The sequence below is a fragment of the Lycium ferocissimum genome, chromosome 9, assembly GCF_029784015.1.
Source record: "Lycium ferocissimum isolate CSIRO_LF1 chromosome 9, AGI_CSIRO_Lferr_CH_V1, whole genome shotgun sequence".
Classification (NCBI taxonomy): Eukaryota; Viridiplantae; Streptophyta; class Magnoliopsida; order Solanales; family Solanaceae; genus Lycium; species Lycium ferocissimum.
This window is the reverse complement of record NC_081350.1, coordinates 26,872,840-26,889,237: the sequence shown is the minus strand read 5'-3', so window position 1 is coordinate 26,889,237 and position 16,398 is coordinate 26,872,840. Positions and strand designations below refer to the sequence as shown.

The following is a 16,398-nucleotide window of genomic DNA, read 5'->3' as shown; positions in this document are numbered from 1 at the left end:
TGAGAAAATGAGAAATACATTAAATGCTGTGACAATAGTATTAAACCCTCCACCACCAGTCCACCACCATCCGCTCTCAATAAAAATAACAAAAAAAGGAGAATAGGAAAGATAGAAACCTATGAAAAAAAACTAGTTACTAAGTAGAAAGTAAAGTGTATAAAAATGCCAACGATGGCTTTAATATCAAATTCAGTACAATTCATTCCAGTTATAGCTGCAAATCCAGAGTTTCCTCAAATGATTCTGCGCTGTAACTCCTAGAAAATTCTACAACAAACAATGCCCAAGATAATGAGGATAATGCTGCACGTTCAGGTATGCACTATTTCTAAGCCAAGTGCTACTGTACCTGATAAAAGACATGCATCAGCTAAAACGGAGGCAGTCTGCAGTAATTAAGCAAATCATAAATCACATTTGTATCGGGAAGTAATAACTCAGGAAACTCATTTCAACAAAGAAGCAGATTGCCAATTCACAAAATGGAACTTTTTGTTATCAATCCTTAAATAATCAGATGAAGTCAAGTATCATTTTGATCACAGATACATATGACACAAACAATTTTTGTTTTGATTGGTAAAAACTGTGGAACTAATTATGTCCGCAGCAATATAAGGTGCAACTCCAGTTCCACAATTGATCCTATCCACAAAGTAGCCCCTTCACTTCCCAAATCCCGTCATTCTTTCTAAGTAAGTCCAACATCCCATCCTATAGAGATCCAATCACGTAAACCCATTTAAAACGAAGTTTAACCCAAAAAGATTTTGTGGATTAAATGATCGATCTCAACCGTATCCAACAATACTATAGGTCAGTCAAATGGCTAACAATGTTAATGAGACTGGGGCCTCAATAATGGAGTGTTGCTGATATTAGAAGTTATAGTATTTCAATTCGCTTTAACTGCGGCGGAAAAGATTTTTTTTAGTTCCGTTGATCAAAAGAGAAAACATCATGTATGCTTAATCATGATCAGAGATGGGACTCAGGGACTGAGCATGCAGAGGTCAGTTGTTAAAGGGATTGAGCAAGCAGAAGAAGAACAACGCTTCAACTCTGGGGCCGGCTATATGGGTTCTTCCTGACCTTGTTCCTTCATTTAAATTCAGCTCAGGCTAATATTATACATATAAAAAACAACAAAAACAGCATACCCATTGTAATTCCACAAGTGGATTCTGGAAAGGATAGAATGTATGCAGATCTTAACCCTACCTTTGTGGGGTAGAGAAGTTGTTTCGGATAAACCATTGGCTCAAAAGAAAAGTTTTCGAAGTAAATACAAATAAAAAGAATAAAACACAAATTACTGGAAGTTCTCTATATTTCCTTCTAGCATAAAAGTTTCCAATAGCGCAAAAAACACTCCAAGCATATGACCAGGGCTGTCAAAATGGTTAAAAAGAAAAAGTAACCATCCAATCCAACTCATTACCCATTAAATATGGGTCGGATTACTGACCATTTAAAAATGGATCAAAATGAATATTATCCATATTATCCACTAAAAAGTGGATATCCATGTGGATTAGTCGATACTATGGATATCCATATTATCAATACCCATTTGTCTTGTCTACTTGTTATTTTTGATGAGTTTCTTGCTTTTTGGGAGTCTAAGCTTCTTTTAACTTTTTAGCTTGTGTTCACCTCACTGTTCCAGAAATAATGGATAATATGGATAATCATATTATCCGTCGGTTAACTCATTGTTTATCTGTGTTAAAAATTGGCGGGTCAAACATTTTATCCATTTTTGTTTCATTCATGTTCAACCCGCCCATATCCGATCCGACTCGCCTGTTTGCCACTCCTACATATGATCTCGCGTACATGTACTAACATGACAAACATATTTCTGTCTAATTTGTATCGCCGATATATATCTTTTGTTTCCATTGTGCTCTATATGTGCACGGATTTCAAGAGATGTGTAAGAATTTAGAGAAAACCTCCTTACTTGACTAACATCAATCCTTTTTTTCTTTTTTCTTTTTTATTGTTCTCTCCTCTTTTTTTTTTTTTTTTTTGGAAGTTTCAAGTATCTTGGGTCTATTATACAGGAAAATGGGGATATCGACGATGATGTTTCACATCGTATTGGTGCAGGGTGGATGAAATGGAGGCTCGCTCCGAGTCTTTGTGTGACAAGAAAGTGCCACCAAAACTTAAAGGCAAGTTCTACAAAGTGGTGGTTAGACCGACTTTTTATTGTACGGGGCGGAGTGTTGGCCCGTCAAGAACTCTCACGTTCAGAAGATGAAAGTCGCGGAAATGCGAATGCTGCGATGGATGTGTGGGCACACTAGGAGGCATAGAATTAAGAATGAAGATATCCGGGATAAGGTAGGAGTGGCATCGGTGGAGAACGAGATGCGGGAAGCGAGGCTGAGATGGTTTGGGCATGTGAAGAGGAGAGACACAGATGCTCCAGTGCGAAAGTGTGAGAGGTTGGCTTTGGGCGGTTTCAGGAGAGGTAGAGGGAGGCCGAAGAAGTATTGGGGAGAGGTGATTAGACAGGACATGGCGCAGTTTCAGCTTACCGAGGACATGACCTTAGATAGGAGGTTGTGGAGGACTCGGATTAGGATAGAAGGCTAGGTTGCTTATCCTTTCATCCTAGTAGTTGTAGTTTTGCTCATTTGTTTATTGCCATTTGATTTCTGCTTATATTTGTTGGGCCTTGTACTTCGATTATCGTATATACCTATGGTAGCTAATGCTCCTTTCTTTCCAGACTGTTCTATCATGACTTTCTCGCTTTTGTTATTCCTCGTTTTCATATTGTTTTTGATATGCTTGTCCCTATCCGACTTTTTGTCTTGTTTTCTCTCTTCGAACCGAGTCTTGGGAAACAGCCTCCCTACCTTTCAAGGTGGGGGTAAGGTCTGCGTACACTCTACCCTCCCCAGACCCCACATTATACTGGGCATGTTGTTGTTGTTTGTTGTATTGTTCTCTCCTTTTTTGACTTTCTCATTTCCTTTCTGGCTTTCTCTATTTTTGGTCTTCCATGGGGACCCATTCTCACAGACACAACTGCTTATGAAATAAAAGTTCAAGGCATACTGTAAACAACATCTTCTTGATCCTTGCAAGAGTCCAAGATTAACTTCTACCTGCAGCATCAGATTCAATAAAAAATATCTCCAGAATTACAGAGGCATGGAAACATCTACACTTCTGTAGAACTTTTTTGAACAACTACAGATATCCATTAGATGTTCATCTAATAGACATGTAAGTTGTAACACATACCATCAGAGTTAAAATTCAACTCAGCCCCTAGCTGATAAACTTGAACCATATTTTGCAATTTTTCCACTTTTTTTATTTTATTTTATTTTTTACAACCGTGGTGTCCGGGCCAGCTCTCGGGCACCTCGACTAATTCCACAGGATACCTGTCACCTCCCACCCGCAACAGGTACCAGATAACTCTGTCTAACAAGGCCAGAACAGATGGGAAGAAATCACCTAGTGTTTTGTCTCTGCTGGGAATTGAACTTGAGACCTTATGCTGGGAATTGAACTTGAGACCTCATGGTTCTCAACCCACTTCATTGACCACTAGGCTACACCCTTTGGTGCATTTTGCAATTTTTCCACATGTAACTGAATATCTTGTAAAAGGCATAGATCTTTGGTATTCCTTAGTCATTTTAGATTGAAAAGGAACAAGTAAAAGATCAGCCTAGCTACATATACTAAAAGTAGGTTCTCCAAACGAGTTCCACCTAGAGTTTAATGTCCCTCTTTCTTTCCTTCGAAATTTAATCCGACTTCCCTGAGTCAACCGAAGAACAGCAACTTTACACAATAATATTTATTTACCATCTAGTTCAAATCTATACTTGGTAAATGGTGATGCAAGAATTACCCTTTTTTTGAAAAATTACCTAATTTTGGCGATTGTAAAATGTTTTCTTTTCTAAAATATTTCTTTTTCTCTTTGATAAAGTAATTTTATTTCATTAAAAAGGATGAAAAAATACAATATAGTAGAGTAGATCACTGCATAGAGTTTGTAGTGTTGGCTCCTCTATTTTTTTATTTGCGTTTTATTTGTTAATTCTAACATTAATACTACTACGCCTCAATTCCAAGCACGTTGGGGTTGGATATATGAACCCTCACTGACCATACAATTCCATTTAAGCTCGTCTTAGACCCATATTACTAATTTTAGCATTCATAAATAAACTTCCTATTATAAGAATGAGCAAGTGAGCAACCTTAACCAATCTGCTACACGTCAACAGAAAATGCCTAAAATTCACTCTATCTTTAGTGCATTTTACTGCAAGAACAGACGTTCATAAAGCAAATTATTAAAGCTAGTTACCTGTATACATAAACATAAATACTCCTTTATCATTAAAGGAAAAAAACATTAAGACTCCTAACAAGAACCATACTCAATCCAATCATTTCTTTAATGTAACCTGACTCAAACATAAAGACACTCTGCTCTCTGGAGTTGATTGCAAGGTAGCTAGTTGCCCATATTTTTTTAATCCACTCATAAGCTAGCAATGTCATGGAACATAGACAGAAAACAAAGAAGGTACCTGTTGCACCAGCTAATATATTTCATCATCAGGGATTTCTGGGTTCAAAAATTTCTTAGGATCCTGGATCATTTCTTGATAATTCAATGTAGATTTAACCCTTTCAGGAACGGGCATAAGTGGAATGATGCTATCTCTATCAATAACACCGTCAATTAGCCCATATTCGACAGCTTCAATAGGGGACATGTAACGATCTCTATCAATATCTTTCATAACTTGTTCATGTGATCGTCCAGTGCAATTGGAAATAATTTTGGTAACATTGTCCTTGTTATGCATTATTTCTCGGGCTTGAATTTCCACATCGATTGCCTGACCGCTTGCACCTCCAAGTGGTTGATGTATCATAATTCGAGTATTAGGCATTGCATAGCGCTTTCCTTTGGTACCACCACCAAGGATTATTGAAGCGGTGGAAGCTGAAATGCCAAGTGCAACTGTGGATACATCGGCCCTCACCAACTGCACAACGTCAAAGATAGCCATTGTTGCGCTGGTAAACAGAAAGAAGTACATCAGAAGAGAGAAAAGGTAAAAGTATTGCTACAGAAGATTCCACATTTTTTATTAACAAAATGACATGAATGCATGGAGACAAGATAAGATAAACATGTGAATGCTGACAGAACTGAAGTTTTCAAATTGAAAAACTAAATTTTGATGCATGGGCCTCGCATGTTCACTCAGCCTTCAGCACGGATGTATCAAAAAGTTGGGCCTGACTCTGAAATCTTTACAATATACAGTGAGTGGAAACCAATTCTATGCAATTACAAATAAAGTTCAATTCGCAGTTATTAACTCAAATGAACAGATCAAATCCAAGAGAGGACAAAGAAATTTAACATGATATGGGGGGACTGGGAGAGCATAGAAACATGATATAGAGGCTATTACACTCAATATTTAAAGATAAGTGCAAAAGGAACAAAAAATGAGGCACTAGATCATCAGTTTTTGACAAAATTAAAGTAAAAAGAAGACAAGTGCAGCCTAGTGGTCAATGAAGTGGGCATGAGGTTTCAGGTTCAACTCCTAGAAGAGACAAAAAAACACGAGGTGATTTCTTCCCATCTGTCCAAGCCATAGTGGACAGAGTTACCTGGTACCTATTATGGTGGAGGTAGCAAGTACCTCGTGGTAGTTAATTAGAAAAGCGTAAATTTTTTACATCAATGATAAGTAGGTTAAAAGAACTGTTTTAAAGAATCAAAACAAGGGAGGTATCGTAAACACACTTCATCAAAAGTAGTATCGTAAACACAAGGGAGATTAGTGTTTTTTTATAAGCCAAAAGGGAGGTTAGTGTTACGAACCAAAACTTGAGAGAGAGGCCTATGAAATTACCCCATCCAACCCCCAATAAGTTCCTTACATGCACCTACATTCATAACAGTTGTTCTTAATTTCCCATATGTCTGAATAATTAATTGTTGTTTCTGCCTTAGGTTGGGTAGTTGAACCATTTTGTCTAAAGTTAAGAACCATTTTGGGAAATTAAGAACTATTAGAAGTCGATAGTAATGCTTGCCATTTAAAAAAACTATTAGAAGTCAATAACATAGAGGAAAAGATTTTTTTGATGACTTTAAGAAAGCAAAAGCAAGCCAACAGGGATCTCCTTTAATAAGGTAAAGATATAAGGGGAGGCAGCAAATATTGAGGCTACTGCATGATTCTCTAGAATAACATTTTTATCAAGTGTAGGCTCTCTACTCTCTAGAACAACATTGGTGCACTTTCAATGAACTCTAGTATCTCGTCAACTATAATTCATGATATCTAGTCAGCTAAATCAGCAAATAATATTTTGTTTTTTCAAAAATAATACCAAGTATTTAATTAAGGCTTAGTCGTGTTAATACACTTACATTACGTCGGATTTTGCTAGGTTTATTTTTAGTTAGGTTAGAGATTTGTAAGTGTAGGATAACTGTGAGACTCGGAGAACATCTGATTTTAGATAATCCCTAATTTTATTGTAATAAAATGAAATGTTCCTAAAATAAAGCGAAATGGATATAGAGGATTCATATATTCAACCTCAACTAGTTTGATACTGAGACATAATAATTGTTGTTGTAGTTCAAGTTTGGGATTATTTCTTTCTTTCTGATCACATTGTGATATTCATATACTTGAAGATGGAAAACAAATACGACATACATGTTCAATTTTGTAAACCTGTATCCAAACTGAATTTAATATTTTAATATTATAATGGCTGCAAACACCTCTACCTCAGGGGGGGGCAGCAAATATTGAGGCGACTGCATGGTTCTCTAGAGTAACATTTTTATATTATCAAAAAACACCTCTAAGATGGAGACACATCGTCTTTCCTCCGAAATGATCATGCAAGCTACAGAACTGTTTCATACATACGGTCTCTATAATATCAGACATTATATAAAGTGGTACATAAATTTTACTGTCATAAGATGAATCTTCAACAGCATATTCAATTAAGACATATTAAAAAAAAAAAAAAAAAAAAGTAGATTGCACCTTCAGGATGCTCACACGCTGCTCATCATCTTCATCAATCACTTATAATTTAAATGTCCAACACGAAGTTTAAACACTCTTTTTCTCTCTTTCCTCCTTTCCATTACATCTTCCACTGAAGGGACAGTGGGACACGACTGTATAGACCAAATCCTAAGAAAATTTGAAAATCAAGCAAGAAAAAACCTTTTTTATTTTATTCTTCACGTCAAGGATTACGTCCGGGATCATGAGAATTTTCAAAATTACATCTGCTGTCAAAAGGAATGCCTATTCAGACAACAACTAATACTACTACAACACTACACCTCAATCCCAAACTAACTATATGAGTCATCCATATACATTCCAGTCCATAGGGCTCATTTCATTCCGGTACCCAATAATTCAGACAAAGGCGTCACACAATACAACTAAAGCTAAGCTTCTCAATTTCACATATAAATTCTAACATAAAAAAAAAAAAATCATAATCCTATGTTCATCTAATCAAAAAAAAAATTGAAAGATTTTAAACAAAGAAACACTACCCAGGATAGTCAATACTAAAAATTACAGAGAATGGGGGCAAATACTGATAATTATAAAGATACCTGAGGGAGCCGCCAGGGCAATTAATAAAGAGCCTAATATCTTTCTTCGAATCCATAGCATCAAGCAACAACAACTGACTAATAATAGAATCAGCAATAAAATCATCAATATTATTACCCAAGAATACTATCCTCTCCCTAAACAACAGCCCCATTGCATCAGCTTCAGCACCCCGCATAGCCGTAGTGGGGGTCTGAGGAGAAGACGCAAGTAACAAAGACAACTTCTCATCATCCTCAAGGGTTTTTGAAGTGGGTTGTTGTTGTTGGTGAGAAGTAGTGAGTGAGGATTTGAGAGATGAAAAGGGGGTTTTGCGAGATGGGTATGGGAAAAAGTGGGTGAGAGTTTGGGAATTGAAGTATGGCGGAGATTGAAGGAAGGGTAATTAGGAGATAGAGAAGTAGAAAGAGTGAGGGAGTCCATTGCTAGAGAAGGAAAATTGGGGTAAGGGGATGAGGAAAGGGAAGTTGCTTTTCAACTGAGTGTGAGCAGAAAAAGAACTGTTTATTATTTCGGGTCGGATAAGGGTTTCGCAACCCAAAAAAAAAAAAAATCAACAAAAAGAAAGAAAATACAATTTTTTGCACAGATTGGCCTTCATACGGACTGGTCTTTAATTTTTTGCCGAATTGCTGATCTTAAGTTGTGTAATGACTAATTCGCTTGGCAGGTGGCATATAGAAATTTTATTTTGTCCGGCATAAGTTTTGTAGAAATGAAGTTATGCCGGATTATTTAATATGTACAGAAGTATACCGGACAAGGCATAATTTCTAGATAACTTTGCCCGACAAGGCAAAGTTTCATTGCGACATTAGGTCATATATCAGAGTTTCTTTTTTTGTTTTTTCAATGTCAAGGATATTTTCGATCATTTTTTTGTTACTTAAAGTATCACGGGGCAAAAATTAAAAACCAACGATATGAGAGGCAAAAATTAAAGACCACCCCAATATAGGGGCATTCGGGCAAATTGTCCAAGAAACTATCATAGAAATAAAGAATGAAATGTTATTTATAGGGTTACATTGAGTAGGATTAAAGAGAGTCATACACATGATATTAACCCTTGAGGAGGTGGGGAAGATATATGTGGGTGGAGAGATCAATAAAGAGGTAGTGAAGGTGTGAATATTACTACACATAACCATAGGAGTTATGAACATTCATAATTAACTAATATAAATATCTATAACATGGAAATTATTGTTTGAAAAAAAATTTAATTTCTCTTGTAAACAATCAATCATTTCATGAGATGAAATCAATTTGACTTGCATTTTTCTCTCGTTCTTCAAATTTTTAAATATAAAACTTGTTCTAACCATATTTTCAAGGTTGATAGATATTTTTAACAACAACAACATTTTTACCTACTACCATTAAATCCCGCGGTTTAATAAATTGTCATTGGATTTAATAAGTGAAAGTAACTTTTAAAAAACTTGTACTTTTGTGTCGTGGGTGGGGGTGGTCCTGTAATTTTATGACATGATTCTTAGTTTAATTATATGTACTAGTGAATTATAAAGAAAATCAAAATATGGCTAAACAACTATTGTTAAATTTTTTTAATTGAAAAGATCAATCATCGATCAATTTGACATCTTCAACTAATACAAAAAAACCATATTTTCAAGGTTTATACCATAAAGACAAGTTGATCAAACTAGTATGAAAATGGAACTAACAAAAGTGAAAAAAAAAAAAAAGTTCAAATAAAGACAAGTATGAAAATGAAACTAACAAAAGCGAAAAAAAATCATGATAAAGCAGTCCGAAAAGAAGGCAGTATCTACCACAGATAAATAAGATAATCGAAGTACAAAAAATAACAGATAATAGTAAGAATCAAAAGACTTTTCAAGGTTGATACCAAATAAGAAAATATCAACTCGACAAATTCAATATCAAACAAAATGACCCTCCTTAATTTTGACCCTCCCATCTCGTATGTCACAAGAATCATATGCCGCTGGTGTGGCAAAACTGCACCATTCAGTCTTAATTTTTTCGTTAGGTATTTCTAGTAAATATTTTAAGTTAAAAATTTGTTTCACACTTTTACAAATTTAATTTTGAAAAAAAAAATGATCACACATTCTCATTACCTTACATTTTAAAAATCTCCTTTTTCATTTTTTATTATTTTTCATGACTATCTTCCCTTCTTTTTCATATGTTTTTCCCTTATTGTTTTCCATCTTAATAATTTTTGCTCATGTAATCCTACTCTTATTTGTATTCATCCCATCATTTTTTTTTTTCGGTCCTCCCGGGGTGAAATGATTTTGTATTCAGAGAATAGATGTGCTTGTTGTGGTTCTGTCTTGATTTGCATTGTCTTAAAAAGATCAATCTTAAGTTGTATGTCTATGTGGTCTTTCCTTTTTATTTTGTCATGCCAGAGGGGTTCAAAGCGACCTTATGATTAAGATCTAGGCTAAGTCAATCGGAATTGCTTACTTATGTCAATGTCAACTAGGTGTTTAGTTGGGATTTAATTTAAAAGATAGTGCTAAGATAACCTTAACCACAGTGGCATTAGTGGTTGTCACTGGAGCATAAGAATGAGGTAATGACCAGTGGAGCCCAAGATCCCTTTTACTGAGAGAAGGATTCAGGCTAAGGCTTGGGGAGGTGATGACCTCACTCTATCCTATTTCCTTTTCAGGACCCCGAGGCTCCTTCTTTGTCACGATCCAAATCATGGATTATGCGGGCCATGACCGGTGGGACACACTTAATTTGATACAACACGCGGAATAACAATATGTTAGGTTTAAATATTTTAACCATATCTATGGGAGTTATATCTAAAGGATTGTGGCGATTAGAGTGATAATTGGGGGATCAATTGATTGCATTGGGGTTATATCGAATCAAAGAATTCAAGCGGAAGCAGTTCTTAAATTTGGGAATCGGTTGAGAGAAATTTATATGGAAAATATGAAAAATTAGGCCTATGAGCTAAGTTAAAGGAAGTTGACAAAGTGAACGATGATATCGGCACAAAGCTTCTTGTGGAGTGTAGAGAGTTATTTTCGATTGATGTTCGGAGTCTAACCGTTTCGAGCATTCGTCAAAGGCATTTGGGTGAGCTATTTGAGATCAGTCTCTCCTTAGATTTATGTTGATTCGAATGTATCCGTTTGAGTCTATTATCTACTTCCAATTGTAAACTCTTAGAAGCTCTTGTCCAGTCTGACCGAGGTTTTGGGAATTTATTATAATGAAAGTACCGCTAAACATAGTCGGAATACAAGGGAAAGCTACATATTTAAGACGAATATAAAAACGAATAAAATAAGAAGGTCCTTCAAAGTAGCTCACCCTAAATGACCGAAAGATGTCACCCTCGTGTATCAGCCACGAGGCGTAGAATTGGGTCGTGACATTCTTTCTCCTGAACTCTATTTCCATGACCATGGGACACACAAAAGTCCCAGTTGGGTTAGGAAATCTTAACCATATCTAGGAAAATCCTATTGAAACACTATCTTTGTTTAAATGGGATGTGTTAGGATATAGGGTCAAAATATACTAGTGCGGGGTAGAATTTAACTATATATTGGTAATCAAGCATTAGATTGAGGTTGATTCAAATAATGATGTTTATGGAGTCATGAGTGTCAATGTCAAGCTATAAACCACTTGAGAGAGCCTTTTAAGACATTTCAAAGAGTGGATTGGGAAGAGCCAAGTCTTTTGTACCTCTTCAAATAAGGAGTGTCAAGTAAGTCATGGGGTGTGTGCTTGCATATAAGTGCATTTGATTTGTATAAACCCGTCATTAGATCAAAGGGAGAGGGTGCGTTTGGTCGTTTTTGTTGAACAAGTCGATAAGGGCAAAAATGGATACGTAATAATTGATTTTCTCTTAACTTGGATTTGATGAAATGAAACCTGGATGGTCAAATTATTATTTCTAAAAGTAAACACTGAAACCCTTGTAACATGTTGATTTGTTTTGAACTCTTCTGTGTCCTCCTCTATCTGTAGAGTCTGTTTTCCATTCTCTGTCTCATACAGTTCTTGCTTAGTGGAGTGAATTGGTTTAAGGTTTGAGGGATTACTCTGTTTCTTTTTCTTGAAAACTGTAAAAGTTTGATGCTCTTTGTCATTACTTTGCTTGTCCAAATTGGTGTGAAATCTTGAGTACTCTGGGTTGCTTGACATTTCGCTTAGGCTTTGAGTAGTTGATAGGTTCAGCTTGAATTATGATATCTGTGTTTTCTTCTTTTTCCTGAACTGATGTATGTTGCACCTTCTCTACTTCTATGCCTTTGATTGAGCCTTTAACTGTCACTTTGGTGTTGCTTTTTCTTTTTGTTTTGTGCTCAGTCTATCAACTGAGTACACATCTTTACTTGCATTGGATTACTCTGTCTAGAATCATGAATAATTTTATGCCTGATAAGAATCCTTGTAGTTTGTCCAAATTAGTTGATTTACTATTGGAGACTGTAGTAAGCTTAAATAAATCATTTGCATCATGTTAGTATAATTAGTTTGAACTAAGCAGCAACCTTAGCCTAGGTTTGGATATTGCTTTAATGACAAAAGAATCAGATAGCACACTTGGAACATGAACTTGGGGTTTATGTCTGAGACCTAAGATTAGATATACATGAAATATGTAGTGTTTGGTAAAGAAGAGGGGGCTGTATACATATGGTATACACCTAATATACACACGTACATCTTAGTTTATCAGGTGTATAGTGGAATAAAATTGGCATTAAAAACCAAGTACAAGGGAGATAGAATTTATTAGACTTGAAATTTATTCCAACTTGGACTTAGCATCAATCTGGGCCTGGCCCATTTCATTTTGTATAAGAATTGGTCCATGCTTACACTTAATTAAATATGGCCCTTCTGGGCCCAATTTTGAAACTGTACGAGTACATATATTGTTTCATTTTATGAATGTACATATATGTGTATATATATGTTTGGTAAGTGCAGTAAATATTTGATAACCGGGTTTCTCCTTTTGTTTCCTCCGCTTCACTGCATTGGCCATTTGGGCCAGGTCAAACCAGCCCAACAGACCAATTCTTTCAAATTTACGATCAAGTCCAAACGAAGAAAGGAAGCTATATCGGAGAAAACGCGCTGAAGGCCCAATCATGGGTGAAAATGGCCAACTAGGGGTTTGGTACGCCCCTAGCCTAACTCTTCTTTTTATTTTTTATTAAAATATGTATTGTATTCATTGTACTTGTAAAAACTTGTATTATAGTGGAATCCTTATGTTATGAACTAGACATCTTAGGATAACGGTGCTTATGCCGTTTAGATGACTTTAGGTCCCCAAGTGATTTTTCAAAACCCGTCGAAACACAACGATTTTCAAATGCAATTAAAATGGTTAAGCTAACGATTTTATGCAAAGTTCGGATAAGAAATGGCAACGATTTTGCAAACCCAGATTTAGTGTAAGGATTTCGAAGCCTAAATGAACAACAAAATAAAACAGTTTTGATACAAGTTCAAAATGGATACAAAAGGTTTCAAAAACCATAAACATTAGATCATTTCTTTAAGATCAGATCAGTTTTACAACAATGTATTTTAGGAAATAAAACCAGTTTTGGATAGAAAACAAAGTGGATCGATTTTGGGCAAGCTCAAGCCAAAATCGATATTTTGGGCCTAAGCCCAACTGAGCTCTTTTACCAGAAAACAAAGGGAAGAAAGAATGACTTTGGGCCAAAAGCCCACTTATTTAAAAATAAAACCGCGTACAATTTTTTGCCACTTTGGCATACTTTCTTCTTAAGTGAAATGTTATGGGCCCAAGCCCAGAAATCAAGACCATTTTACCAAACATAAAAGTTTATAAACAAGCATTAAAACATATCTTTTTTTTTTAGGACTGGATTTATTCAAATAAAATTACGCGCGTTTTTAATACGAGGTTTAAGATAAGATGTTCTAAAACATACTATAAGTTGACCCGAAACAAAGTGTGGATTAAACATGAATAAAAGAGGATATACACTTACTTATATATAACAAAAAAACTAAATATTCTGTATATTTTTCTTTACAAATAAAATATACTATCCTTATACGTAAAAAGAGTTTGTTCTTATCCGGATATTATAAATCCGAACCTAAAGTACCCACATAAGGGGAATATATTCAAATTTTGCCAAAAAACCAAATGATATGCAATAAATGACAAAATTTTAATGCGGAAATTAAACACTTAATAAGCAGTTCATGTAAACAACCACATATTGGAAATTCGAAAGTCAACCATATAGTACGGATTCTTAACACTAGGGTGTCTAACATCTTCCCTAGGGGATCATCAGAATCCTAACCTAGAACTCTGGATTACGAAAGATTTTTCACGGTATTTGAATAAACCCTTCAACCCGGTTTTCCTAATTTTCTAAGAATTAGGTGACGACTCTTTTTCAAAATAAAGTCCGAAAGAGCACCAACAAACTCGTAGTAGCTTTTATGCACCCGCGTAAAAGTGAACCGTAACACTAGAAATTGTCAAATCAAGAATTTGAATGAAGTAAATATACCTTCTTTGTCATCAGTAGGGGCAACAACTTTAAAGAATAGAAACACAAATAGGAAAATTGCAAACCCTAAAATTGTATGCTTTGCCATTATCCTCCAACTTAATACAAGTATTTGGTTAATTTCGCTTCAACAACAAGAGAGATTATCATCAGTAAAATCATCCAATTCAACAACAAAACACCCGTGAAAGAATCCGAAGCAAAACTACATAACAATAGTCATCTTTCATAATCAAGACTAATTATAATCAAGAAACTAAGGTATGATAATGATTCTTTTGCATGGTACGAATTATTATCACAAATTCAAAATTTCATTCTTCAACAAGAAATCAAAAAACAAAATTAAAGCAGAAATTAGACTTTTGTTAGTAGAACGCAGAACATAATTAAGGAGATACGCATACCGAGAAAGATAATAGTTGAGAGAAAGAGAAATGGAGGGGTCGATTGAGTAATAGTGGAAGTATCGATGAACAAGTGAAAATATTTTTGAGTCCAATATAGTAAAGGGATTAGTTAGTTCGTTATAATACAAATACGATGTTACACCTCGTAGCTCCGTATGTTAAAGAATTGCCGTATGTTAGTCATTCTAGTCTTAGACTTGGATTACCCTTGAGGTTATACGACACTAAGCATGCTCATGTTATGTATGTGAAGGGTTAAGTTTATGCTTAGTAAGTATTGGAAGGATTAGAGGTTAAAACGAATCAAAGAGAGCAGGTTATCGGAAGGACACTTTGACGATCCATTTGACGGACCGTAGGATGTTTGACAGCCCATCAAATGGTGGAGCCTCCACCTGAAATGGTCACAGAGAGGTCAATTTTTTGGGCATATTTGACGGTCCATTTGACGGACCGCAGGATGTTTGACGGTCCGTCAAAGTTGCCGGCGGGATTTTAAGTGAAGCTTTATATATTTGTTTTTCCCCATTTGGATCCATTATTTCCCCATTTCAGACCCTAGTGCTCTCCAAAACCTTCTCCCCAAGTTTATGTACTAATACATGCCAAACCCAAGAGGATCAAGAGATTTAAGTGCTAGAAAGCTTACTAGGGTTTGTGAAGCTCAAGAATTCCTTTAGTGTTGAAGTTGGAGGTTTTACTCTAGTGGAGTAATTTGATCCAAGGCTTGTTATTTTGTGATTAAGGTAAGTTTTTACATCTATTGCATGTAGTTAAGGTTGTTTGATTGTTATACAACTTGGTTGAAAAAGGAAAAATGAAAGGAGAGTTCAAATATGAGTTTGAGGATATTTTGAGCTATAATTAACTTGAGTTATAATTTTTGGCATATTATGAATATAATCTTGTTATGAGTGGTAACAATGATGATTAGGAAGTGTTGTATATAAGTGTATATGGAGTTGTGTTGAAATTATTATTATGGGTCGATTATGAAAAGGAGTTTTGGGGTTGAATGGAGCATAACTTGAATAAACTCACTTAATTATGATATTGTTGATAATGTTATTGTTGATTGGGAGTTGCTTTGGAATTTGGTAGACGTATATGGAATAGGGAAAATGCTAACCAATTTTCGCTAGCTCACAAATTATACTAGTTTGAACTTAAGAAGTGTCTTTGAGACCTAATCTTGGTATGAATCCTCTTGAATGTAGATTTTTTGGGCTTTGAAGGAGAACGTTAAGTAGTTAAGAAGATGAAAAGGTATGTAAGGCAAACCCTTCTTTCTAAAGGCATGATTTCCTTATTGTGAATCCATTTAAGATATCTGAAATGTCATATTCCTAGAAACGCTAGAAGTTCATGATTCTCAAAGTTCTCATGATTTTGTTGATCTTGTTCATCGTCGTTGACCTCGTCTTATGACAGTTGATCCTCTAAGTAAAGATATAGTGATGATGATGATGATGATGTCATTTTTATGTGTGTATACTCACACACACACACACACACACACACACACATATATATATATATATATATATATATATATATATATATATATATAGCTATTTTGAGACACCGAGCTTGTCTGGCCGGGTACGATAACTATTGCGCGTACACCACCGGCTTGATTGGGTATGGAGAGGCTTGTTATGGCGGGTATGGATAACAGAACCTATATGGTCGGGTATGGTATCATTGTATGTATATGTATATGTATAGAAGGTTTTCTTTAGAGAAAAAGTT

The 16,398-nt window shown here is 35.4% G+C and overlaps 1 protein-coding gene across 1 annotated transcript; it reads right to left on the bottom strand.

The window, feature by feature from the left end:
• LOC132030063 (ATP-dependent Clp protease proteolytic subunit 4, chloroplastic) lies at nt 1-8,179 on the bottom strand. The gene is given in 4 exon segments (XM_059419532.1): nt 1-352; nt 4,581-5,076; nt 7,685-8,015; nt 8,018-8,179. Coding segments are annotated over 3 exon segments (906 nt in total). The 5' UTR covers nt 8,109-8,179; the 3' UTR covers nt 1-352; nt 4,581-4,592.
• Between the last annotated feature and the right edge of the window lie 8,219 nt (nt 8,180-16,398).